This window comes from Nannospalax galili, unplaced genomic scaffold (genome assembly GCF_000622305.1).
Source record: "Nannospalax galili isolate Female #2095 unplaced genomic scaffold, S.galili_v1.0 scaffold1124, whole genome shotgun sequence".
NCBI classification, from domain to species: Eukaryota; Metazoa; Chordata; class Mammalia; order Rodentia; family Spalacidae; genus Nannospalax; species Nannospalax galili.
This window is the reverse complement of record NW_008351693.1, coordinates 1,165,427-1,190,399: the sequence shown is the minus strand read 5'-3', so window position 1 is coordinate 1,190,399 and position 24,973 is coordinate 1,165,427. Positions and strand designations below refer to the sequence as shown.

At 42.0% G+C, this 24,973-nt stretch overlaps 1 protein-coding gene across 5 annotated transcripts in view; it reads left to right on the top strand.

Moving 5' to 3' along the window:
• Positions 1-728: 728 nt before the first annotated feature.
• Positions 729-24,973, top strand: part of Ak5 (adenylate kinase 5) — a 272,457-nt gene continuing 248,212 nt past the window's right edge. For 2 of the 5 annotated variants that reach the window (XM_029553800.1, XM_029553801.1), the window contains exons 1-5: positions 733-1,170; positions 7,374-7,560; positions 13,696-13,863; positions 19,472-19,641; positions 19,736-19,849. In XM_029553800.1, coding sequence (XP_029409660.1) covers positions 1,111-1,170; positions 7,374-7,560; positions 13,696-13,863; positions 19,472-19,641; positions 19,736-19,849 — 699 coding nt within the window. In that variant the 5' untranslated portion in view covers positions 733-1,110. Of the gene's footprint in view, positions 1,171-7,373; positions 7,561-13,695; positions 13,864-19,471; positions 19,642-19,735; positions 19,850-24,973 lie in introns of all 5 variants that reach the window. The other 3 variants (XM_029553799.1, XM_008848652.3, XM_008848651.3) reach the window with 3 other exon arrangements.

The following is a 24,973-nucleotide window of genomic DNA, read 5'->3' as shown; positions in this document are numbered from 1 at the left end:
GAAAAGACATCTTGGTGTGGGAAATGAGTCATCTCGGTGCTGAAGGATGGACACACCTTTACCACGATCTGCAATACAAGGCTCATTGCGCATTAACCCTTGGGCACCCAAGAGTCCTCCCCAACTAACCATCCTCTGCTGAGGGGTTCTGCTGACCTTTAGGCCCCCCACCACATGCTCGTCCAATCTGATGCCCCGCACCCCACCAACCAAGTTCTAGTTTAAAGGGTCTCTGGATTTCCACCGTCGCAGTCTTCCTCTTCTGCATGGAAACAATTATTTGTCTAGTTACTAATCTCTCTGCTAATGATCCCCGGCCGTATACTCAAATGAGTAAGACTTTGTGACTTCGGCAGGAAAAAAATGTGAAACCAGCTAGCAAAACTTTCCTTCAGGGCTGAGGGACTGAAATGTTAAATGACCTGAAGTGGGTGGATGCTGATCCAGGCGTCCTCTTTCCTCTGCCCTCCCTCCTAGATCCCTGTCAACCACTGGAAAATCAATAACTTTAAGAATAAACGGTGAATTCTCTGACTTGGTAGCCCCCCCCCCCGGGAGTTCGGGCGCATACGTGTGTGTGTGTGTGTGTGTGTGTGTGTGTGTACAGAAAGGATCTGGAGGAGTGAAAATATCTCAGGTTCCAGTTGTCTGGTCCTGGCCCTGGGTCCCGCCCAGCGCCCATGCGGGTGCGGCCAGCAGGGGTGTGACTGCGGCCCACGCGTCCCCCCCACCCCCACCCCGCGGCGCGGAGCTTGGCGTGACTGGCGGCCGCCGCACGGCGGGGCTCCGGGAGGCGCGGGCCGAGCTCGCAGAGCTGGAGGCGGCGGCTGGTGGCGTCGGCGCGCTGTCCTCCTCCGCGCCCCTCCCCTAGCGCCCGGGAAGCCGCCTCGCCGCTGCTCGGAGCGCGCAGCTGGGCTCGGGGACCCGCGCGGACGCGGGGGTGGAGGGAGCGCGGACTACACCGCCCGGGAGAAGCTGCGCCCGGGACACGCCGAGGGGCACCCTGGCCTGCGCGCCTCGGAGCCAGCGCTGCGCCCCGCCTGCCCAGCCCCGGGGCCCCGCAGTCCCGGAGCCAACCCGTCTGCGTCCCACGACACGCGCGGCACAGCCATGAACACCAACGACGCCAAGGAGTACCTGGCCCGGAGGGACATTCCTCAGCTTTTCGAGGTAAGAGCCTGGGGGGCGGCCAGAGGCTGCCCAGCATCCCGAGCATCCGAGCATCCGGAGCCGGCATCCCCGGGCGCAGAGAGTCTGTGCCGGGTTCCACCTTCCCGCGCGGGGCTCAAGTGAAGGTGCTCACAGAGCTGGCGGTCCCCTCGCCCCAGCCCGCGTCGCTTGTCCCTGGGGTTGCCCGGGTTCCTTCAGATGCACGGCTCAAGTTTCCCCTCTTCAAACTGGGTTCTGCATGTGGGCAGCCCCCAGCGCACCCTCACAGGTGGGCACCCAGGGTGGGCAGCGCACGGAGGCCCGGCAGCACTCTCGAGGGGCGAGGGTCAGGCCAGGTGAGTGAACGGTCGCCCACATGGAGACTGGGTTGGAAACTGGAGGGTCCAGAGCCCTAGTCGCCCCAGGCGCCAAGGGTTGGTGGGCCATAGCAGCCCTACCCAGGAACAGCTTGGAGAAGAGGGATGAAGGTATAAATAAAAACCAGAATCCCAGCCCATGGAGTGCAGCGCTACGTCCTGGGTGACAGGCACTGAGTCGGTGCAGCTTTGCGCTTTTCAGTGAATGAACTCCTGGGCACGTTTTCCGGGTGCTTGAAAGGTTCTCCCCGCTTGCCTCCCCGGCTGCAGCCTTCCGCCTGCGTCCTCCGCCCACCTACAGAGACTGGAGCGGCCAGACAGGTGTGACTCGGGTTGCTGGCCTCCGCTGGTGAGGCAGCATCACCGTTACCCGGGACCGGGGGGGAAGGGAGGGCGATGCGGGGCTATGCGGGAACACTAAGAATGTGGGAAAGGAAGCTTGAGGGATGAGCTGAAGAAGGGACAGAGCCCCCTCAGACGTCTGCTCCTTTCCTTCGTTCCATCCAGCATTTTAAAATATGCCTAAATCTGAAGTGCCCTGGCTTAGGTTATAAAACAAAACACAATTTAAAAAAGAATGGCACCAAGCCAAGCTTCCTAGGACGTCCCTGAAAAAGCTGGCCTCCCATTTCAAAGGAAATGGTAGACTAATATAATAAACTAAAGGCCACGTTGTTCTTTTCCCTGTTTGGGGTATTTGTTCTGTTAAAAGGAAAGTACAAGATCACTTGAGAAAATAATTTTTGCACTAGATTTTACCCCCCAAAGCTATCGTTAACTCTGGCTGCGGTAGTTACAGATCTTCATTTTCTGTCACCCTTTCCAAAGCTACTGTTTTGGGGTCATCTGGAGTCAAGATTTCCAGGTAAATAACCCACTGAGCTCACTCTTGCCTGATATGTGAAGTCAGATCTACTGAGCCTGTTTTGCAAGCGTGAAAACAGCTAGGTGGTGGTCTGGAGATGTAGCTCAGTGGTAGAGCACTTGACTAGCATGTGTGAGGCCTTGTGTTCAGTTACCAGCACCCACCCCCAAAATACACACACACATACACAGAACAAAAAACAAAACTACATCAGGTGGCCTTGAATAAGGACTGGCCTCAAGCGTGTGGAAGTCTTGAGAATTTTTTTGTTTGTTTTTCCAAAACAAATAAAGAAATGAAGAGCTAAAAGATGATGAAGACCATTATATTTTTTTACAAATTTTAAGACTGAGATCAGCTCCATTTCTATACTTCTAAAAGAATGGTTAGAATCATCAGTCAGGGGGTCACCTGATTGCAAAATATGGCTTGATTGAGGTCTTTTTTCTTTATAATGTGGGAACTGTTTTCTTCCTTGGTTTGAGGTAACCACGGAGGACCTGGGTGTTCCGTGAAAATCTAAGCTGTGTATGCAAATTAAGTGGTGGCAGGTAGTTCCATCCAGAGTGAGATGAACCTGCTGTGCACAGGGCAGAGGGAAGGAGACCTGACTCCCTGGGTGATGGGCATAAACAACAGAAGCCAAACACTTGAGGTTTCCCAAATCGATTTTCGCATCAAATTTAACAGTCTAGCTACGTGAAGTTTAACCAGATAGCTGTGGAACCCCTAAACAGTTGTTGGTATCAGGTACCAGTGTTGTCAGTAACTGATGACTGAATGTGCAGATCACCAAGCACCTGGATATATGATGGAGCTCTTCAGGTTTCTTCCTGTGTGGAATGCTGGGAAGGTTAAATGTGGAATAGGATACCTAGTAGGTTCGTATTTGGAAAATATGTCCACTTTTAAGTTAAAATCGTTTTTTTAAATTTTTCTGCTAGTTTTATTGTGTCCCTAATTCTGCCCAACCTTATAATGTGTGTATTGATCTTGTACCTTAGAGTGGAGACGTCAATTAGTTTGAATTCTATAGACTCCAATTAGATTAATCACGGTTTCAAAACATTAACTCAAAAACTGACATATACTAGTTATCTTCAGTCCCAGAGGGAGACTGGCTATTAGAAAAAAGGACTTAAATGATCAAAGGAGTGGAGCTCATTGACCCCTTTAAAAAAATCATTGCTCTTTAGGGAATTCATTCTGTTTGGGAGAGCTTGAAAAGTCTATTTTACAGTCAGGAAACCTTCCATTACACATAGACACACAATTTAGGCATGAGGAAAAGGCAAAAGTAAAAGGTCTAGTTTTTAAGTGGTTTGCTTATGTATGGGGTGCAGAGAATCTGGTGTTTTCTTTTATCCCATATCATATTTTTATAAGATGCATGGAGAAAAATATATGGGTTTTGCCATCAGAAATGGGATTGGAATCCTGAACCTAAGCTTGAATAAGGCACCAACATCTCTAAGACATAATTTCCTGACCAATAAAATAGGGACAGGGCTGACAGTGCATGTGAGTGAGCACACATATGAGAATGCATGTGAGACATACGGTCCTTATGTGCTGATGCAGTTAGTTCTGGCTCAGAGGGTCACAGGAGTGTGGCAAGCTAACCTGCAGTGTGTGTATGCCGCACCAACCACAGAAATTGGTTTCTCTGCTTCAGCAATTGAACTCACCTGATGGAGCTGTGTGCCTCAGTCACTCTATTTAGATTTCAGAAAACATTTGCACCTAATACAAATTGCCTGCCATTCTTGGAAAATTTTACAAAACAAATTTAAAAATGAACATACTATGTTTAGATATGACAACCTTTCCAACGGTATATGATCTGTACATTAATAATATATAGGTGATAATAGTCCATACATTTTCCATGGAAAATAACTTTCACATCATCTACTTCCCAGGAATTGGTATTTCAACTTAAGAAATTTTTGGAAACTACTACAGATGATACATCAGGTACCATGAATTAAAAAAACAAAAACAAAAAACCAGGATTATACTTTTCCTCTGTAATCATGGAGATTTATTGCAGATCAAATCGCACTTTTTAAATCTCTGACTTCCGTTTTAAGTCTCACTCAGACTTGAGATTGGGACTATCTTTTGGTCCTAATAAAAGCTTAATATGTACCTGCTAGGCACCACGGAAAGTATCAGGTGCCTCAGACTGAAAACTACATGAAGCCTATTCTATTTTGCTGAAAATCTTATGGTTTAGAAGAGGAGACTGACACATAAACTAATGTTTCTGTATAAATGGCATGTGATGTTTTATCCTGGGTACCATGGGAACACAAAAGAGAGGGTCCACAAGCCAACCTAGGTATTCAGGAGAGACTTAGTGATAATTATGATAGCAGTAACTAAAACCAGCATTTGTTGAGCATGTATTATAACCGAGGCACTTAATAGGCACTACTGAAATATATATTTAAAATTATTTTTAAACCCTGTGAGATAGGGATCATTGCCCCCATTTACAACAGAACTAAGGCTTACAGACTTTGACGATGGGATAAGACTTTAAAGATGTAAACAAATAAGTGAATAATGGCTGGGGGCGTTTTCCCATGCTGCACTTGATCTTGCTTTGATCAAACTCTTCTGTACTGAACTACAAGATTGCCTGAATTGTTTAAAAGGCAGAGAATGCTGATCTGAAAGCTAACTGGTAAGGAAGTTAAAGGATCATTTTAATTCCTAAATCAGACCACAGTTCCGATCCAAATTGTGCTTTAAAATAAATGCAAGAACAGAAGGCACAATACTGGCGATATCATTATACAAGGTCTCAAATCATGCTACAGAGCCAGAGCAGCAAAAACAGCAGGTGAAGGGCACAGAGACAGGCATGTGGACCAGTGGAATTGAATACAGGATCTCATAATAAACTCATAAAGCTACAGCTATCCATTTTTTGGCAAAAGTGCTAAAAACAAACATTGGCGCATAGACAGCCTCTTTAACAAATGGTACTGGGAAACTAGGTGTTCACATGTAGAGCGAAACTGGATTTCTATCTTCTGCCTTGTACAAAAATCAATTCAAAATGGATCAAAGACCTTACTTACTTAATGTAAGATCTGAAACTTGGAAACTGCTAGAGGAAAACAGAAAAGATATTTCAAGATACAGGCAGGGGCTTTCTGGAAAAGAATCCAGTAGCTCCAGAAATATTAGCAAGAATAAAAAATGGGATTACACAAAATCGAAGTTTCTGCATAGCAAAGGAAGCAAAGTGAAGAAACAGCTTACAGAGTGGAGAAAATGTTTGTCAGCTATCACCCTGACAAGGGATTAATATGTAAAATATATGATCAAGCTCAAACACCAACAAAGCATATCATCCAATCAATAAATGGACAAAGGAATTGAACAGACGGTCCCCAAAAGAAGAACTGGCAAAAAAAAAAAAAAAAAAGTGATCAGTATCCTTAATCATCAGGGAAATGCCAATCTCAAGCACCCTGAGATTTCATCTCCCCAGTCAGAATGGCTAAACCAAGAAATTAAACATGTGCTGTAGAGGGTGCAGAGGGACTTGGGAAGACCTGTATGCACTGCTGGTGGGATTGCGTCTGAGTGTAGCCACTATGGAAAACGGGACGAAACTTCCTCAGAATAGACTGAGGATACAGCTCTGTTGGTACCGTGCTGGCTAAGATGCCTGTGACCCTAGGTTCAAGCCCCGGCCCTGCATAAACAGGATGTGGTGCTGTATACCTGTAATCCTAGCACTTGGGAGGTGGAGTCAAGAGGGTCAGAAGTTCAAGGTCATCCTCAATGGCAAGTTTGAGACCAGCCTAGGCTGTAGGACTCCCTGCCTCACACAGCAACAACACTAAAATTAGAACTACCACTTGACTCCAAACCACTCCTGGATGCCCCAAAGAATCTACAAATATCTCAGAGATACCTGTATATCCTGTTTATTGTGACACTAGTCACAATAGCTGAGAAAGGAAATCACCTTAGGTGATAACCAAAAGCTGCTTGGGGCGGAAATCCTTTATTTGACTTATACTTTGAAGTAACTATCCATCAGGGGAAATTAGGGCAGGAGCTCAAGCAGGAAGTGAAGCAGAAACCTTGGAGGAATTCTGTTTTCTGGTTCTCACTCTCTCACTCTCTCCCCCTCCCTCCCTCCCTCCTTCCCACACTCCTGCTTAGCTAGCTTTCTTATCCTAGACCCTCCTGCCTAAGGATGGCTCCACACACAGTGGCCTGCACCAACCCACATCAATCATCAGAAACAATCTCTCAGACATGATCAAAGGCCAGTCTGATCTGGATAATCCCCCAATTGAGACTCTCTCAGATGACTCTGGTCTGCGGTTGACAGCTGAAGATGACTAGGACAGATGGGTACAGAAAATGTAGTAAGCATACACAATGGAATTTTAACCAGCTATACAGAAGAACAAAATTAAGTCATTCTTGAAGACACATGGGACGTAGATGGAATTGGAGGTCATCATGTTAAGTGAAATAAGCCAGGCTCTGAAAGACAAATGTCACAGGTTTTCTCTCATGTAAAATATACACTTAAATAAATAAGTAAATGGCTTGAAAGTATAAGCGAGACTCCTTGTTGGAGGGAGGAGACTAAAGATACGAGAGGACAGTGGGGGAAAGGGCAAACGTTGACTATTCTGTCTCCTATGTGGAACCTAGATTTAAACATATGTATCCATATGTATGACATGAAAGTGGGGGAAACACTGGGGGTAAAGAACAGGGACCAGTGGGATGGGGGTGACAGAGGTAATGGGATGTGAGTATGAGGAAAATACGATACACAAACAGGTATGACGTGTCACTGTAAAGTCCATTACTTTATATAACAACTTAAAAACTGAAGAATGAAAAGCCTGAGAGCAAGCGGCATTTAGAGATGAGACATAACATTTTCACAAGGGTAGTGTCCGAATGCATCTCATTTGTGCTTTTTTGTGTCTCAGAGCCTTTTGAATGGATTGATGTGTTCTAAGCCTGAAGACCCCATAGAGTTCCTAGAAAGTTGTTTGCAGAAAGTCAAGGAGCTCGGTGGCTGTGACAAGGTGAAATGGGACACATTTGTCAGCCAGGAGAAGAAGACCTTACCCCCACTGAATGGAGGACAGTCACGGAGATCCTTCCTGCGAAATGGTAATGTGTGTGTAGAGTAACAGGCCTTGCACAGGCAGAGCAGAGCTCTTAGAACATACCATACGGACTGGAGAGGGTACTCGAATTGATTGGATGTGTAAGTTCTCTGAGAAAAATTATCCTTTTCTGCTTCTAATTCTAAATACCCCTGTTAAGAAGAACAAAATTAGAATTGTCCAGCAATTTTCTGAAAATTTATATTGCCAAATTCATTATTTGTAGGATGAATTACATTTTTAAAACATGACTTTATTTTTAAATTGCAAATAGGCTTTTTCCAAATACACTAGTAGAATATAGGAAAATTCCTACTTATTATATAACAATCCAATATTTTTTTCATTAGCTAGAAAGTGCTTTGGCTTACTAATACACTTTTGAGACCAAGGCTCATATTAATGTGTTTCCATAAGTACATGTGAGGTTTGTATGGGTTAATTCAATAAAGATTCACTAAGCAACTGCTGAATAGAATAGATTTGGCATTTGGGTGCACTATGAAAGCAGCAGAAGCAACTTGTTTACTGTGTTAGCAGCAGTTGAGAACCGAGAGCTGGAATTTGCTAGAGCACTCTCTGAAACTCATGCTTGTCAGAAACATGGTCCAGTCAGTCTTCAAGGCTGCTGCGGATGAAATTGTAAGTACAATTGTATGTGAAAAAATAGAATCCATTCCAACCAGGGAAGCTAAATTAATTCTTTTCTAGTGGCTAAGACCATTATATTTTTAAATTTTAAACTAGTCTCGGGGCTGGAGAGATAGCTCAGTGGTTATGAACACAGACTGTTCTTGCAGAAGACCCAGGTTTGAATCCCAGCACCCACTTGGCAGCTAACAACTGTCTGTAACTCCAGTTCCAGGGGATCCGACAGCCTCTTCTGTCCTCCGTGGGCATTGTGCAACACGGGTGTACTCACTTACATGCAAGATAACATTCATACACATAAAATAAAAATAATAAATAAAATATTTTTAAAAACCTTTAAAAATTTTAAACTATTCTCAAAAATTGTTGGTTTTAGCCATACCAACAGAATTTGAACTGGAGTATTCTCTTTTTAGTAAATATAAGAAGAAAACGACCCTTAGTTTGTGTAACCTACTTCAGTCATGACCCACTTAGATTTTATTTGAATGCGGTGTGGGAAAATATCATGATGTGCTAATGTTTAAGCATCTCACGGCTGGAGAGATACCTTAGCTGGCAAAGGCTCAGGCTCACAACCCCAAGAAGTTCAAGAGGAGATGCAGACACGTCATTCCAGTAAGAACACGCCCAGAGGGAGAAGCATCCCTCCTTGTACGCACAGGAGTCAAAACTAAGTGATTTAAGTTGGGGTACTCGTGTTTTACTGGAAAATTATGTGAGCTAGTGATACTAAGATGCGACCGAAATATCTGAAATTGCTGTTTGAAACTAATGTCAGAAACTTTGATTTTCTAACAGACAAAAAAAACTTCTGAGAAATAGGATATATTTAGTGTGACCATAAGACAATAATATTACCATTAGGAGACTCAGAGAGAAGTTGATCCCATTATTGTACAAGGTCCATCCTAGCGTTCACTTAAGTATCACTCAGTACAGTATAAGCTGTGTCGTCACATCCGGACTAACTTCCTTGGTTGAGGTCGTGTCTTCTATTCTTACAAAAGTAATCTTGCACCAAATATTTTAATTTGATCCTTAGAACTATTTTAATTCTAAAGTGATTTTTTTTCCTTCCTCTTCTCATATAGTCTACCAATATTCCCAGTTCTGGCTAATAAATGATGTCAGTCCTAAGTTGAAAATTTCATTCTTTGTAAATCAGTGAGTGTTCTGGCTTGTTGAGAACAGCCTAGGATTTCAGAGTAGTTGAGTGAACAGAATTGGAATTTAGAGCTTCAGTTCAAATGCATACACACAGCGCAGATTTGGTACATCTGGAGGCTGCAGCTGCCAGAGTAACTTTAGCCAGTTCTCCTGCAGCACACCTCTAATCAGAATATTTTAGAAGTCTTCAAAAGTTCATATGTCTTCCCCAAATGGCCTACTTATTTCCCAGGGAGTCATTATACCTTTAGAATTTGGCATAATGTTAAATACATAGCCCTTGCCCTTGTTAGATAAGTGACATAAACTTATTTTAAACCTCAAAACATTAATAAACTTGAAGTATTACTGGATTTAATCTAAGACATTTTTACATTGGAAAAATTCAAATCTAAGGGTTTACAGCATTCAATCAGCTGAGAAGTTGCTAGCCAAGTTGGCATAGAAAATGTCTATTTTCAACAAAATTACATCTTGATATTATTTCTTTGGTTTGATAGTACATAGAATCCAGGCTGCCACGTGTACAACAGAGAATGGAGAAGACAGTGGTCACACCAGAGAACAGAGCTAGAGAGAACAATCATTGTCTAAAGGCAGACAGATACAAATTTTAGAAGGTAGAGCTGAAAAAAATGCACAGATGGGACATGTGGCATTTATAAATGACCAGTTTGGAACTCCTGAGCTGGCAGGACACATTAAAATAGGAATGGAACCACTTGTTAATTTAACACTCTAGCAATAAAAAAGGAAAAGGGAGAAAACCAGCTGAGCTATGGCATTCCCACTCTGCCTTCTGACTCGCTGAGATGTGAACAAGCAGCCACACACTGCCACACACAGACCTGGTCCTGCTGCCAGGCCTCCCCCACCACGCTGGACCGAATCTCCTGAAACATGGGACAAACAGGCCTTTCCTTCGTTAAGTTTCTTCTTGTCAGGTAGCTGACCACTGCAACCAAAACAGCAATTAACACAGTGTTTCCCAGAGCATCCATTGGGCTACTAATTATGTTTTTAATGCTTGGTTCCACTGCTACACTGGGAGCTCCCTGAGCATAGATGCCCTCTGCTCTCTCTTGGTAGTGACAAAGTTAGTCCTAAAAATGGTACTCAATAAATGTTTTTTTTTTTTAATTTCAAAATTAAGTCACTGACTGACATCGTGGAAACAAAGAGGAAAAGGAGAACTGAATATTGCTTTCAGTGCAAATATGATGCATGTGGTTTTAGGCATGCTGCACATAATCTAATGAGATGCCCCAGAAGAGAAACTTTCTGGGTATTTGGGACTAGAACTTTAATTGACAGGTAATTCTTGATTCAGTGGTATGCACCCAACAGAAGGAAAAAGGATCCCCATCCCACATTAACACTTTAAAGATAGGTCAGTCAATAACTTTGTGTTATCATGTTTTAATTTAGGAAAGTCATTGCTAGAGTGATGAAAATGTTTTTTGTCATAGAGTAGTTTTTCAAGATAATAATATGTTAGTATATTTGTGCCAATATTTTTTGTAAAAAAATTATGAATTACTCTAGTTCTAGAAATAACCATTTTGTTTTAAATCTCAGGAGTAGTTGTCAATTTTGGTTAATTTAGTTACGTATTCCACCAATTACAGTTTAAACCTACAAAGCAGATGGAGATAGAGTTCAGTTGGTAGAATATTCGTCTTACATACATGACCCTGAGTCCAGTCCTCAGCATTTCAAAACAAACAAAAGCAAATTAAAAAATCTTATAAAGGTTAAGTATGTAAATTATTTCATAAAACAACAAAAACATTAATTACAAGATAAATGAATTTAGAAAAAGTATTTTGCATCTCTTTTTAGCATATATTCCAGGTATGGGATAGCAAGGCTAAATATTCTCATCACCACAGTACACTGAAAGGTCTGTCTGATGATTAATTGAAACATAATGGATGCTCTAGAAAATACTGTGTTAATATTTTGTTGCAGTGGTCAGCTACCTGACAAAAAGCAACTTAACGAAGGAAAGGCCTGTTTGTTCCATGTTTCAGGAGATTCAGTCCATCATGGTGGGGGAGGCCTGGCAGCAGGACCAGGTCTGTGTGTGGCAGTGTGTGGCTACTTGTTCACATCTCAGTGAGTCAGGAAGCAGAGTGGAGAATGCCATAGCTCAGCTGATTTTGTCCTTTTCCTCCTTTTTTTCAGTCTGGCACCCCACACCAATGCCTTAGGAATTTCTTAATCTGATAAATTTGACAATCAAAACTAACCATCGATACCCCATGTTTTAGAACTGACTATACTAAGGGACTTGGGCCTATGCTAGGCTGGGGTTCCTAGAAGTGATCTGCTAATACTCCCTGAGGTAAAAAAAAAAAAAAAAAAAAAAAAAAAAAAGACGGTATGAGATGATAGGTGTGTTCAGGAACAAGAGGAACCCAGCCTATCTAGAACAGAAAGGAAAGCACAGAGTTATTATCTGCAATGCAGTGTGTACCTTATCCTTTTAGGCTTGAAACCTGAAAATGGTTTTAGAACCGATGCCTACTTTATTCCTTGTATTCCAGCCCTAACCATCTTGTTCATATGTAGCCAATTCATTGCCACTGTTTTGGTTAAGAGCCTGGCCCAAGCCTCATTCTTCTCTGATGGGTTACTACAGCCTCATAGTGTTCTCTCTACTCCTCCTCTTTCTGTGCTTAAGTCCATTATATCTAAGGTTTCTTTTTAAAAAATATGTTTCTTGGCGCTGGAGAGATGGTTTGGTGGTTAAGAGCACTGGCTGCTCTTGCAGAGAACCTGGGTTCGAATTCCAGCTATGGGAAAACCATAGTATCTCCAGTTCCATGGTATCTGATACCCTCTTCTGTCTTCTGTGGGCACTGCATGACATGGGTGCACTTACATACATGCATGTGTAACATTCATACACATAAAATAAAAACATATAAATAAATAAAATATATTTATTGGGTCTGGATAGATAGCTCAGTGGTTAAGGGCACTGACTGCTCTTGCAGAGGACCTGGGTTTGGTTCCCAGCTCCCACATAGCAGCTAACAACCATTTGTAATTCCACTTCTGGGATATTTGATGTCTTCTTCTGGCCTCTGCAGGCATTGCATGCATGTGGTGTACATACATACATGGAGGCAAACATTCATACACATAAAATAAAAATAATTTAATAAAATATTTTAAAATACATTTCTTTGTGTCACTTTTCCATACCTCCCCAAATCTCCCACTGTGTTTTTATTAGGTTAAATCTAAACCTTTTACTCACAATTCAAGCTCTGTACAATCTGGACATCCTCTACTTATTCATCTTCTGGATTTTTCTCTGTGGCAAGCTATCTCAACAAGGTATTCCCTTTGTTACTAATTCAACAAATGCTTATTGGACACTGGCCATTCACCAAATGGATGTCAGGAATTCATAGTTCCAAATCATAAAGAAGGTCTCAGCTTTCAGAGTTTACAGTGTAATAGAAGACAATGAATGATGAATGGGAACCTCTCAGCAAAGTCATAGGCAATGTGGAGAGCATTAGAGCTATGTCTTTGAGAGCCACAGTTCAGAAAGTCAGTAAAAGTCTCTTTCAGAATGTGACATTTGAGGTTTAAATAACAAAAAGAGTCAGTCATTGATCCAACAAGGCAGGAGCATTTTAGGAGATGGAATGCAAGTCAATGTGGAAGCAGGTAGACCAGTAAAGAATCTGCTAATCACCCTGGTAAATATGGTGATGCCTCAGGGAAGAGTCATGCAGGGGACATGAGGGCAGGCTATGCATTGGCAATGTGTTCTGGTGAGAAAGCCCCTGAGTCAGTGACACATGAGAAAAGAAAGTAATCAAGGCTGATGCTTACGTGCTTCCTTGTGTTGGGTGAAATGATGACATTTTAAGACAGAGGAGTAACCTCTACCATCAGTTCCATTCCCCATAAAGCCTTTCCTCACGTTTCCTAAAAGCTGTCTACGGCTACCTGAAGACCCTTTTCTTGGAACTAAACAGAGTCCAGCAAGTCAGTGGTCAGATGGTCTTGTGTGTTGGATCAGCAGAGAACGGAAAGTTCTAACTGATGAGCATCTGGGGGGTGGGGGGAGATGTGAGCACTGCTGTGTGTAGCTACAGTGGCTTCCTGAGCCGGATCCCTCACTGAAGGCCCAGTGGACACCTGCCTCCCTTGTGCAGGGGTTGTTGGGTCGTCAGTGTTCTCTTTGTCTCCTGAGTGAGACTCATTTACTAAATTCCTTATGCTAATTGGTCAACTGTGGAAAATGCTTCTCTGTGCCTTTTTTCCTTTTCAAAGTTATCTTACTCTTTTGCAGTAATGCCTGAAAATTCGAACTTTCCTTATCGACGCTACGACCGACTCCCTCCAATCCATCAATTCTCCATAGAAAGCGACACGGACCTGTCTGAGACTGCAGAGCTAATCGAAGAATATGAGGTGTTTGACCCCACCAGGCCTCGGCCCAAAATCATCCTCGTCATAGGTATGATCGTGATGGAAAGAATCCAAAGGATCAGTAACTTGATTTATGTGTTTACTTTTCAGAAATGTTAACTCAACATCGTATTTGCAAATATTGAGTTAGAGAATGTCAAACAATAGAAAGAAAGATTCAAAGGACAAGAAAGGGAGATGATTTAAAGCAATTTTCAGTAAAACAAAATTACAATTTTGTAATCCAAGGCTCCTTGTATGTTCGTAGATTCCCGTCACGTCACAGAATTCTCCATAGGGAACTGAAAGTAATCTCGTCAAGATTTATTAATCTGTGGTTTTAATTTAGTCTTTAATGTGGGTAACTAGTCAATTAGATATTTTCTTTAAAATGTTTTTCTTTAATTTGACAAATCAAAATTTTATTCACTAGCAACGTCAGAGGGAAAACAAATAATATGTTGGCAAGTATTCATGTAAGTGAATCTTGGAAAACTGGTACTACAATAAAATTTAAGTTTCCATCTTATTAGACAAACAAATATAAGAAAGCAGTGTTTTACCCAACAATAACTTCTGGTTATTTTGCAAAAATTCAAAGGTAGACACACTGTGCATCTTTTGATGAATATGAAAATATGAATCCAATGCCAAGTCACAAGGAAGAGAGACTGAAAATGTTTTAAGTGGGTTTACAAAGTGTTTTTTTTTTTTAATTTGTGGGGTGGCAGCTGTGTGTGGGGGTGTATGTGTGGTAGCATGTGTATGCACACAGATGCTTGTGTGGGGGTGGACATATGTGTGTGAGCATATGGAAGCCAGAGGTCCACCTCAGCTGTCATTCCTCAGGTGCTGTCCACCTTGGTTTTTGAAACAGTCTCTCACTGGCCCGGAGCTCACCAAGCAGGCTAGACTGGCCAGCGAGTGGCGGGATTCTGCTGTCTCCACCTCCCCGCCAGTCGACTACAAGCATGTGCCACCACACACAGCTTTTACAAGGGTTTTGGTGCTCAAACTCAGGTTCTCAAGCTTGAGCAGCAAGCACTTTACCAACTCAGCTGTCTCCCAGCCCCACAAAATTAAAATTCTAGCTTTCTCAAAATCTACAAAAATCAGGAACAGGCCTGTGAGCATGCAGCTCTCACTGCTTTCCAGCTGGATGGAGCGTCCCCAGGATGGCCAAAAGCAAGTGTTAGCCATGGAACATCCAAAAGTACCCTAACCAATAACTTCTAATAGAGAACCAAACGCCTGGGGCCCCATGCAGAGTAGTCCTGAGCCAGAAGACACAGGGCAGATGGCAACAGAAAATAGTAATAAATGCTGAGCTGAAACAGGAACTTCAGCTTGAGAGGAATAGCTTTGTATATGTGTTGGACAGCTTTAGAGTCAACTTGACACACCTGGGTTGAGGGAGCCCCAATTGGGGAATTGCCTCCATTGGACTGGCCTGTGGCCATGTCTGTGGGGCTTCTTCTTAATTATTGAGTGATGTGGGAGGGCCCAGACCACTGTGGGTGATGCCACCCCTGGGCAGGTGGGCCTGTGTTGCATAAGAAAGCAGGCTGAGCAGGGGCCAGGGGAGCAAGACAGAAAGCAGCGATCCTCCATGGCCTGTGCTCCAGCTCCTGCCTCCAGATTCTTTCCCTGAGTTCGTGCCTTGGGCTCCCTGATGAGCTGTGACCTGGAGATGTAAGACAAATAAATCCTTTCCTCCCCAAGTTGGTAGTGGTCAGTGTTTTGTCACAGCAATGGAGAAAGAAACTAGAACAGTATACATCAGAGCAATGAAGATGAAATTACATATTTAATGCTGAATGGTCAAATACGATAATATGGGAAGAGTATTTAGAAGTCAAGTTTGAAGGGTGCAATAAAGCACTTTTCTAACATGTGAAAGTCCTTACTTTGCTTCCCACCACCACCAAAGAAAGAAATAAATCAGTTTTTGAAAAATCAAGTAAAAATATTTGTGTTTTGATAGTCCATAAATCTGTATTCTTGAAAATGGAATACTTTTTGTGCCTTAAAATTTGAGGCTGTTCCCTAGAAAATAAAAATTTAAAGGCAAGCTACTGGCGAAGAATGGGAATTGTTTCCATTCATTATGGTCTATAGGTGGATGGAACACATTCTTTCAATTCCATTTTTCTTGCTCTTCATGAACTTGATGATTATTATCAGAATGAGAAAGACAAGAGCTTGGTTGCCCATGAAGCACCAGCAGGTTGTTTCACGTAAAGCAGCCCAGATGTCCTGTGCTGTGCACTGTGAATTTCATATGAAAACGACTAAAATATTTCAATAAACCAAAATCATTGGAAAAGATATAAATTCTCAAATCTCACCCATTTCACAGTTCTTTTTATTTGTTTTTAATTTTTACATTCATTTATGTGTATGTGTGTAGGTGGGAGCACATGTGCCACAATGCACGTGTGACAGTCAGAGGACAACTTGCAGGCATCGACTCTTTCCTACCCTGTGGGTTCTGGGGGTTGAACTCGGGTCTTTAGGCTTGGTGGCAAGCACCCTTACCCATGGAGCCATCACACTGGCCCTCATAGTTCTTTTTAATTCAGTGAGCTCAACTTGCTGCTCATGGATTTGGCTCATTTGTGACATTACAAGAATGTCACAGACCCATGTGTGTAATTTCTAAATGACTAAGAAGGGACAGGAAAAATAAAAAAAGGCAGATCTTAAGCCTTCTGAGAAAATTAGGGCAATTTCCTGACTTGAGGATTTGTAGCATAATTATACTTGGATCTTACAAATTTTTATTACTTCCAACCAAGAAGAAAATGTGGAGTGGTGTATATACTCACATGGCAGTGCATCTATGTCAATCAAATGTCCCCTCAAGCACTCACAAATTTTTAAAGCTGCCCTTCTTGATATAGATACGAGTCTTAGGTTAATAAAATCATAAAAACTCAGATCCATGTTGATATCATAAGTACTGGAGATAAGTAAATAGAACAAAATTAAGCTCATTCTTATTAGAAAATGTAAAACTAATTTATTAGGAAGCTTCAGTAATCAAACTCGTCCGATAAATTAATGCTATTATATGTCAGTTGTGATGATCTTCATTTTTTTTAATTTGCTGTTGCTTCAAGTAGTTGACTATATTTTTTCTAGAAGGTACCATGATTTCCTTAGTGTGTTTAAGATGTATTTTTATTGTTTATTGTGTGCACGTGTGTGTGTGTGTGTGTGTGTGTATCATATGTACATATGTCCCCACAGAGGCCAGAAGAGAGTGTCAGATCTTCTGGAACTGGGTTTACAGGCAGTTGTGAGCTGCCTAACATGGGTACTGGAAACAGAAGTTGTACCTTCCAGAAGAGCAGTTTATATCATTAATGGATTTGGATTATGAGATCAAGTGTGAAAATAACGTTTTTTATGTGTATAAGTGTTTTGCCTGCATGAATGTAAGTACACCAGTGTCATGCAGTGCCTGCAGAGGGCAGAAGAGGGTGTCAGATCTACTGGAAGTGGACTTACAGATGGCTGGGAATTGAACCCAGGTCCTCTGGAAGAACAGTCAGTGCTCTTAACTGCTGAGCCATCTCTCCAGCCCCTGAAATATCTTTTGAAAGATAACTTGCTTTCTTCAAGACTTAAAAAAGCTTGGCTTTATCCATTGAGTCACTCAGATAATATTTTTCAAGTCAGGCATTGTAGCACACTGCTATAATTCCAGCAGTCAAGAAATGAAGGCAAGAAGGTCAGAAGTTCAAGGGTAGCCTGAGCTATGTAATGAGTCTGAGGCCAGCCTGGGAACATGAGACCCTGTCTCAAAACCAAAACAAACAAAAATACTTTCAAGTCAGTCCTTGAACAGCATATGTTAATAAGGCCAAAGCAGCTATTTTCAACCAAAACTTAGAAGAGGAGGAGCAGAGAGAGAAAAGGGGAGGATGGGGGAGGGGGAGGGTCATTTAACTTGGTAGAAGCAGAAATCACAAATGCTTAGTCAAGTAGGATATCTTAGAAAGAGGATGGTCAAAATGTAAAAAGCATTCCTATGCTCAATTTAATAGAAGCAATAAAAAATGAAAGCTAGACATTATTTGATGGACTGTTATTTGGAATTTGGGCTCAGAAAGATTCACAGAACCAGTAGCTGTAGGAAATGGACTCTAATTGCTTGTTTGTATTTGTTATTCTGAGAATTCTGAAAACCAAATATGCCCACTCTGAACTATGCTTATTAAAACAAAACAAAGCCTTTCTTCTTCACTTATGTTATTTAAAAGAATAAAATACCTAAGTGATTATATGTAAAATTATTTCAGCCCTAAAAAATTTTGATATTTGTAGCAAAAACTCTCTTTTCTGTTGATTTTTATTGTCAACATTGCTGAACAGACTGTAATGCTGCTTTGTTGAATATTTCTACATTTCATTACTTATTAAACATCAACTTTTAAAATATTTTGCATACATTCAATGACTAAATACTTCATTTAGATAATTATCATCCAGTAACTACAGACTGGGTTAATTACTATCTATTTTATATCAAAATGTAGTCTAACGCTAGATTCCAGTTAATTTAGGTTGTTTAGAAATACAAACTAACATGCAATCGAGTATGATTTGAAATAAAATCTAAGGTACATGTTAACATTTTACTGTTGGTTTTTAGTTATTTTAAAAAGAAAATGCAAGTTACTAGCTAGTACTGAGTTAGACTGAAATGTTGATTATTTCATATCACAGTGAAGCATTCTATGAAATTTTTCTACCTTAAGGATCTATTTTATTCACTCTGCATTTTTCCTTCATAAAATTTGTGAATTCAGGGACTGGAGAGATAGCTCTGCAGTTAAGAGCACTGGCTGCTCTTGCAGAAGACCTGGGTTTGGTCCCCAGCACCTACATAACAGCTAACAACTATCCATAACTCCAGTTCCAGGGGATCTGATGCCCTCTTCTGACCTCCACAGGCACTGCACCACATGGGTGCACTTACACACATGCAGGCAATACATTCATGCACATAAAAATAATAAATAAAATAATTTTTAAAGACTTGTGAATTCAAAGTAGCTAAGGCAAGGACATGCTTCAGCAAAAAGATTTCAGGAAAACTGGCTGACATAAGGTATGTCAATCCTGGCATGTGTTTGGCTTTAAAATAATCATCAGATTTCACCACATTGCATGGTAACTCTTTGAAAGTCTGGGAACCCACTTTGATCACTGCTTCTTATATTCCATAGGGTATGCTTTTTGATTCCAGAAGGGAAAACTATTAGATCTTCCATTGACTGAGTCTTAAGTTACTTTTCTTGTTATCATTGTTGGTAGTGGTTATTTGTGTGGTGATGGGGATGGAATCCAGGGCTTCATGCCAAGCAGCACGCCCTCGGGCTGCATCCCCACCCTAGTGAGTTGCTGTACTAAGCTAGGTACACTGGGAACACAGTCCCCTTAGCTAGGTACAGTTGGTCAAGACATCTCTGCTCTCCCTTGACTGAGTCGTTTGCTCTGCAGTCAGAAGGAGCCCAAGAACACTACAGACAGAGTCACATCCGACCCTAGATGGGGCTCCCAAGTCCTTACCTCCTCTGAGAATGGTGGTGGTGTAAGACAGAGTTTCTTGCTGTATAAGGTCACTGTGTTGCCTATCTGAATACCAGGTGGTCCAGGAAGTGGCAAGGGCACCCAGAGTTTGAAAATCGCAGAACGTTATGGATTCCAGTGCATTTCAGTGGGAGAATTACTGAGAAAGAAAATCCACAGCGCCAGCAGCAACAGGAAGTGGAGTCTAATTGCCAAGATCATCACCAACGGGGAGCTGGCCCCACAGGTACACCGCACGATGATGCGCTTCCCTCCCAAGACAATGTCTGTGCAGGTTCCTAGGGTTCCATGCTTAGTTGTGATTTTCACTTTTACCATAGGAAACAACAATTACTGAGATAAAGCAAAAGTTGATGCAAATGCCTGATGAAGAAGGCGTTGTTATCGATGGGTTCCCAAGGGACGTCGCCCAGGCTCTGTCTTTTGAAGACCAGGTAAGAATATCGAATCTCTTACTTGTGTGTGTGTGTGTGTGTGTGTGTGTGTGTGTGTGTGTTTGTGTTTTGCAGAGGATAAAACGAAGGAGCTTGCACATGTTAGACAAGTACTCCACCAATGAGCTACAGTCTATCCCTCCCATTATTATTATTTGTAAACTTTTTATTGAATTTCTGTGCATTTCGTACAGAACAATTCTTCATCATCATTATACCTCCTTCCCATTAGCACCCTCCAATAGACCCCCCCCATTGGAATTCATGCATTCTGTCATTTGTGTTAAGGCCTATCGTGTCAAGTTAGTGTCCCCAGACGTCCCTCAGTGAAAGTTCATCCACTGAGGTCTAGTCAGCCTATCTAGAGTCTCTCGCTTTAGGAAGATCAGCTCTTCCTCACCCAGCAGTAATCAACTGCCAATTATTCTTCGACTAAAATTGGGGCCTGCTGCCCATTTCCACAGTTCTATCCTGGGTTTCTGTCTGCTCGAGCTTGCATAGGTCTTATACATGCTGACACCATTGCTGTAGGCTCATATGAGCAAGGACTCACTTCCACATGGCCATGCACCTCCTCCCCTGGCTCTTACAATCTTTCTTCCCCCTCTTCCACAATGGTCCCTGAGCCCAGGGTGGGTGGAGTTTAATATAGGAGCCCTATCCAGGGACCCACGCTCTGTAGAATCTTATTTTCTGTGCGTTGGCCATTTGTGACCTTTTGTGTTCCTGGCCTGCTGTTGCATGAGGGAGCTTCATTGATGAGAATTGAAAGATGCATTAGTGTTCTCGTCATCCCTTGTTCTGTGTTCCGTGAGCTTTAGGTGTAGAGGTTCCATTGTAGATGTGCCACTTATGCTTGAGCAATTCACAGACAATCTCTGTGTATGAACACTTGTGGAACTCTGTAATAACCTCCATCTGTCACAAAAGAAGCTTCTTTGATGAGTGGTGACCAGGATACTTCTCTGTAAATATGAAGGATTCATATTTTGCACATAGTAAGACATTACATTTGTCTAAGAATGTTACAACCTTAGGGTTTTTCTCCAAGATCTATGACCTCTCCAGCCATTTATATTTGACTGTGTTTACAGTACCACACATGTTTTCTCCTAATGAGTGGGCTTAAAGTCCAATTAAATAGCTGTTGATTACCCCCAAGATAGAAGTGTCACTACTGCACCAATATAGTTTGCTGTGCCAGTCATTGTTGTGGTTATTAGGCCTTGAAACTGAGGTCAGATCATCCATTGATATTCTTCTCCGTTAGCAGCTTGCATAGTGTTCTCCAAATCTGTGAGAGCTAGCGTTCAGGAGAGGTGGCTTCCAGATCAGTTCCAGCTTCCTCGCTCCAAATTCTGTGTCCAAAGTATTTCCTATCTTCAGCAATAGGGTCTTACCTTCAAGTTCTGGGTGGCAATCAAGGGCTGTGGCAATAGCCTGTGTAATTTTGGGAGTCCCTTGGACTACCCAGACCAACAACTCAAAGGGCAGTTTCTCCTGTCTGGCACTGTTTCTTGTTTTACAGCCTTCAGCTGTACACATGGACACAGGTAGAGATGTTGCATGTGTAATTTTTCAGTAGGTTTTTGGACCAATACAATTCCCTCTGGTTTTTTTTTTCACACTAGCTAGGCATTATTTATTTCTCCTTTCTCTCTCTCGCTGTCTAACCCTCCTTGTATGCCCTCCGCACTTAAAGTATCCCCATTTTCCCCGTTTCTCCCTTGATAAGACCTGTCTCTGATGGTCCCACCTCTCTTGAACTCCTTCCCTTTTATCCCCATAGTTCCTCATATAACCCTCTCTCCTCCTCCGATTTAAATACCCCCATTTTGCCCATTTCTCCCTTAGTAACACCTATCTCCTACTATTCTCTCTGTCTCCTTCTTTCCCTTTACCTCTGTGGTTCCTTTCCATTCTCCAGGTTCCTGTAGTTACATCACGATATACGCACACATAAGGATTTGGTGCTAGGCTCCACATATGAGGGAGGATATATGTCATTTGCTTTTCTGAGTCTGTGTTACTTCACTTAGTATAACAGTTTCTGGTTCCATCCATTTACCTGCAAATTTCATGATTTTGTCTTTCTTTACACTGAGTAGAGCGCCATTGTATAAATGTACCACATTTTCATTAGCCACTTGTCAGTTGAGGGACACCTAGGTTGTTTGCATCCCTGAGTATCACACAGAGGCCAGATTCAGGCACTCCCAGGAAGTCTGCAAAGGTCTGGGCCCCTATTTACCTTTTTTTTTAAATTTTATTGAGCTTTTGTAATTTCATACAATAGTTCCCAGTCAAATTTAGACCCCCTCCACCAGACCTCATGTATTCTACCATACGTGTTAAGTCCTATCCGTTCAAACATTTTTATTCAGATGTCCCTCAGTGTAAATTTGTCCACTGGAGTCTAGTCAGGCCATCTAGAGATCACATGTAAGGCAGAGTCTCCCTCACCCAGCAGCAACCAGTCTCCAATAGTTCTCAATCTAGGGCTGGCCCACCACCCATTTCTCTCCTTCCCTCTAGGCCCTTGTTTAACTGAGTTGACATGGTCAACTCATCAATGCCGCCATTGCCACAAGTTCACATGTACACGCTTCTAGCAGCCTGAAAGCCTCTGCTTCCCTGTGTTCATGAATCAGCCCTGGCTCCTACAACCTTTCCACACCCTCTTCCGCAATGGTCCCTGAGTCATGGATGGGTGAGGTTCCGTATAGGACTCCTATCCAAGGATATATACTCTGCAGTCTCTTGGTCCTTTAAACTTGGCCAGTTGTGGCCTTCTCTGTGGCCTCCATTGTATAAGGAAGCTTTACTGGTGAGAGTTGAGGGACGCATTAGTTTTTTCTCTACCCCTTGCTCTGCTATGTTCCATGAGCCTTAGTTGTAGAGGTTCAACTGTAGATGTGTCACCTAGTACTGGGCATCTCTTAGACGTATGTTCTCTATGTCTGACCAGATGTGCAATTCTGCAGTAGCCTCCATCTGTTGCAAAAAGAAGCACCCCCATGAGCGTTGTACTGTATATGTGTCTGTAAATACAAAGATCAATATTTAGCATATAGTCATAAATTTCATTTGTCTAGAGATATGAAAGAGATAGAGATTTCTCTGGGATCTGTGTCCTCTCCTGCCATATGTATTTGGCTGAGTTTATAGTGCCACCCATGAGTTCCCTCTCATTGAGAAGGCTTTATGTCCAATCAGATAACTGTTGTTGCCCCACAGATAACAGTGCCACTACTACACCAACAGAGGTAGTCTGCCATGCCAGTTGTTGTGGTTATTAGGGTTTAGGGCTGGCTTGGACCATTGATTGTTTTTCTCCCTTGACGGTTTGCATATCATCATCTAGCTTTATGATAGCCAAACTTCAGTTAGGAGGCTTCCAGGTCAGTGCCTGTTCCACTGCTCTAAGTCCTGTATTCAAAGCACGTCCTGTCCTCAGCAGTAGGGGTCTTATCTACTAGTTCTGGGTGATAATCAAGAGGTTTGGCAAGAGCCTGTGTTATTTTGGGAGTCTCCTGGATGACCTTCACCAAGCACTCAAAGGGAGGTCTCTTCTGTCTGTCATTGTGTTCCTTTAATTAATTTTTTTGAAACAGGACCTCACTCTACATCCCATGCTGACTAGGGACTCATTATGTAGTTCATACTGTCTTAAAATTCGCAGCAATCCTCCTGCCTCAGTCTCCCAGCTGCTGAGATTATAGTTATGAGCCACTATGCCAGACTCTTCTTATATTTTAAATGTCCCACTTTTTTGCTTAAATTTTTGAAACTTAACAACAAAGGATTTTTTGGAAGGCTTTCTGGATTCTGGCCTGAAAAAGGCAATTCTATCAATTTGGTTTGGCAAGGTCATTTATTTGGCTTTAAAACTGAGACGACATCTGCCAGAAAGAAAGATGGAAATTAATAATAGAATTCATTATTTTTATTAAAAATGCAATTTTTCTAAACTTTATTTCAAAATACTTTTCCTAAGATGACTTTTTATATTTAATTACTTTAAATAAGCCTCGTTCAGTAATGCCCAGGGAATGAGCTGGGATCCCCATGTACATTCTTGTCAGTTGAGGAATCCCTCTCAATCGGGTCATGAAACCCTTGTCCTCCTATACTAAGATAGGGCCCAATTGCCAAAATTTATTCAAATACAAATGAACTCTGCTTCTTAGCACCTACCTGTCCATCTTAAAAGGATACTTAAAGATGGAAATATTGTGTCTATTTAATTTTTAAAATACTTTGTGTGGCTTTTTCATTTAAAATCTTTAATTACAGAAATATCATGTGGCCATCCAAATTTAAAGTTCTGCTATAAAAGTCAAAGTGCATGTCTGCCTTTACTGTCCCTCCTCTTCTAAAAGGTAGAAATACCATTAAGTTCATTATATATTCTTCCTGGGTGTTCTTCTGGAGTTCGGCATTTATGCACACGTGCACATCTATAAGTGCATTTTAAATATTTCCTAATTGCCCTTCAAAAACATTTTTCAAGGTAAATTTTCATTGCTGTTAATCACGAGTACCTATTTCTCCAGCTTGTTCTGATCAAACAGAATCCATTTAAATTTTTTTTGCCAGTCTGATAAGAAATAGCATTTTTTTGGTCTTTTTGAGACAGGGTCTCCCTGTAGCCCCAGCTGTCCTGGAACTCACTGTGTAGACCAGGCTGGCCTTGAATTCACAGAGATCTGCCTGCCACTGCCTCCTGAGTGCTGGGATTAAAGGTGTGCGCCACCACGCCGAGCTAATTTTACATTTTAAGCTACATCGAAAGTACATTTTGGAAAGCTTGTCAAATATACACATATTCAGCTTTATTTCATACGTCCCTCACGCTTTTAATTTAATACTCACAAGATCAGCATATTTCTTACAGAGAGCTGCCAGCTTCTCCTCTGGGGTTGAAAGGGTGTTTAGCGCTTGCATCAGTAATAAAACTTCTTTTCCTGATGAGTAACAAGATAAGAAATAAGTCCTAAATAAGAATATCAAATTTAACCTGTGACATCTACCAACAGTTCCCATGTTCTGATGTCCAGACCTACAACTAGAAAAAATGACATTTGCCAGCTCAATTATGAAAGCTACTTTGACTTCGGCATG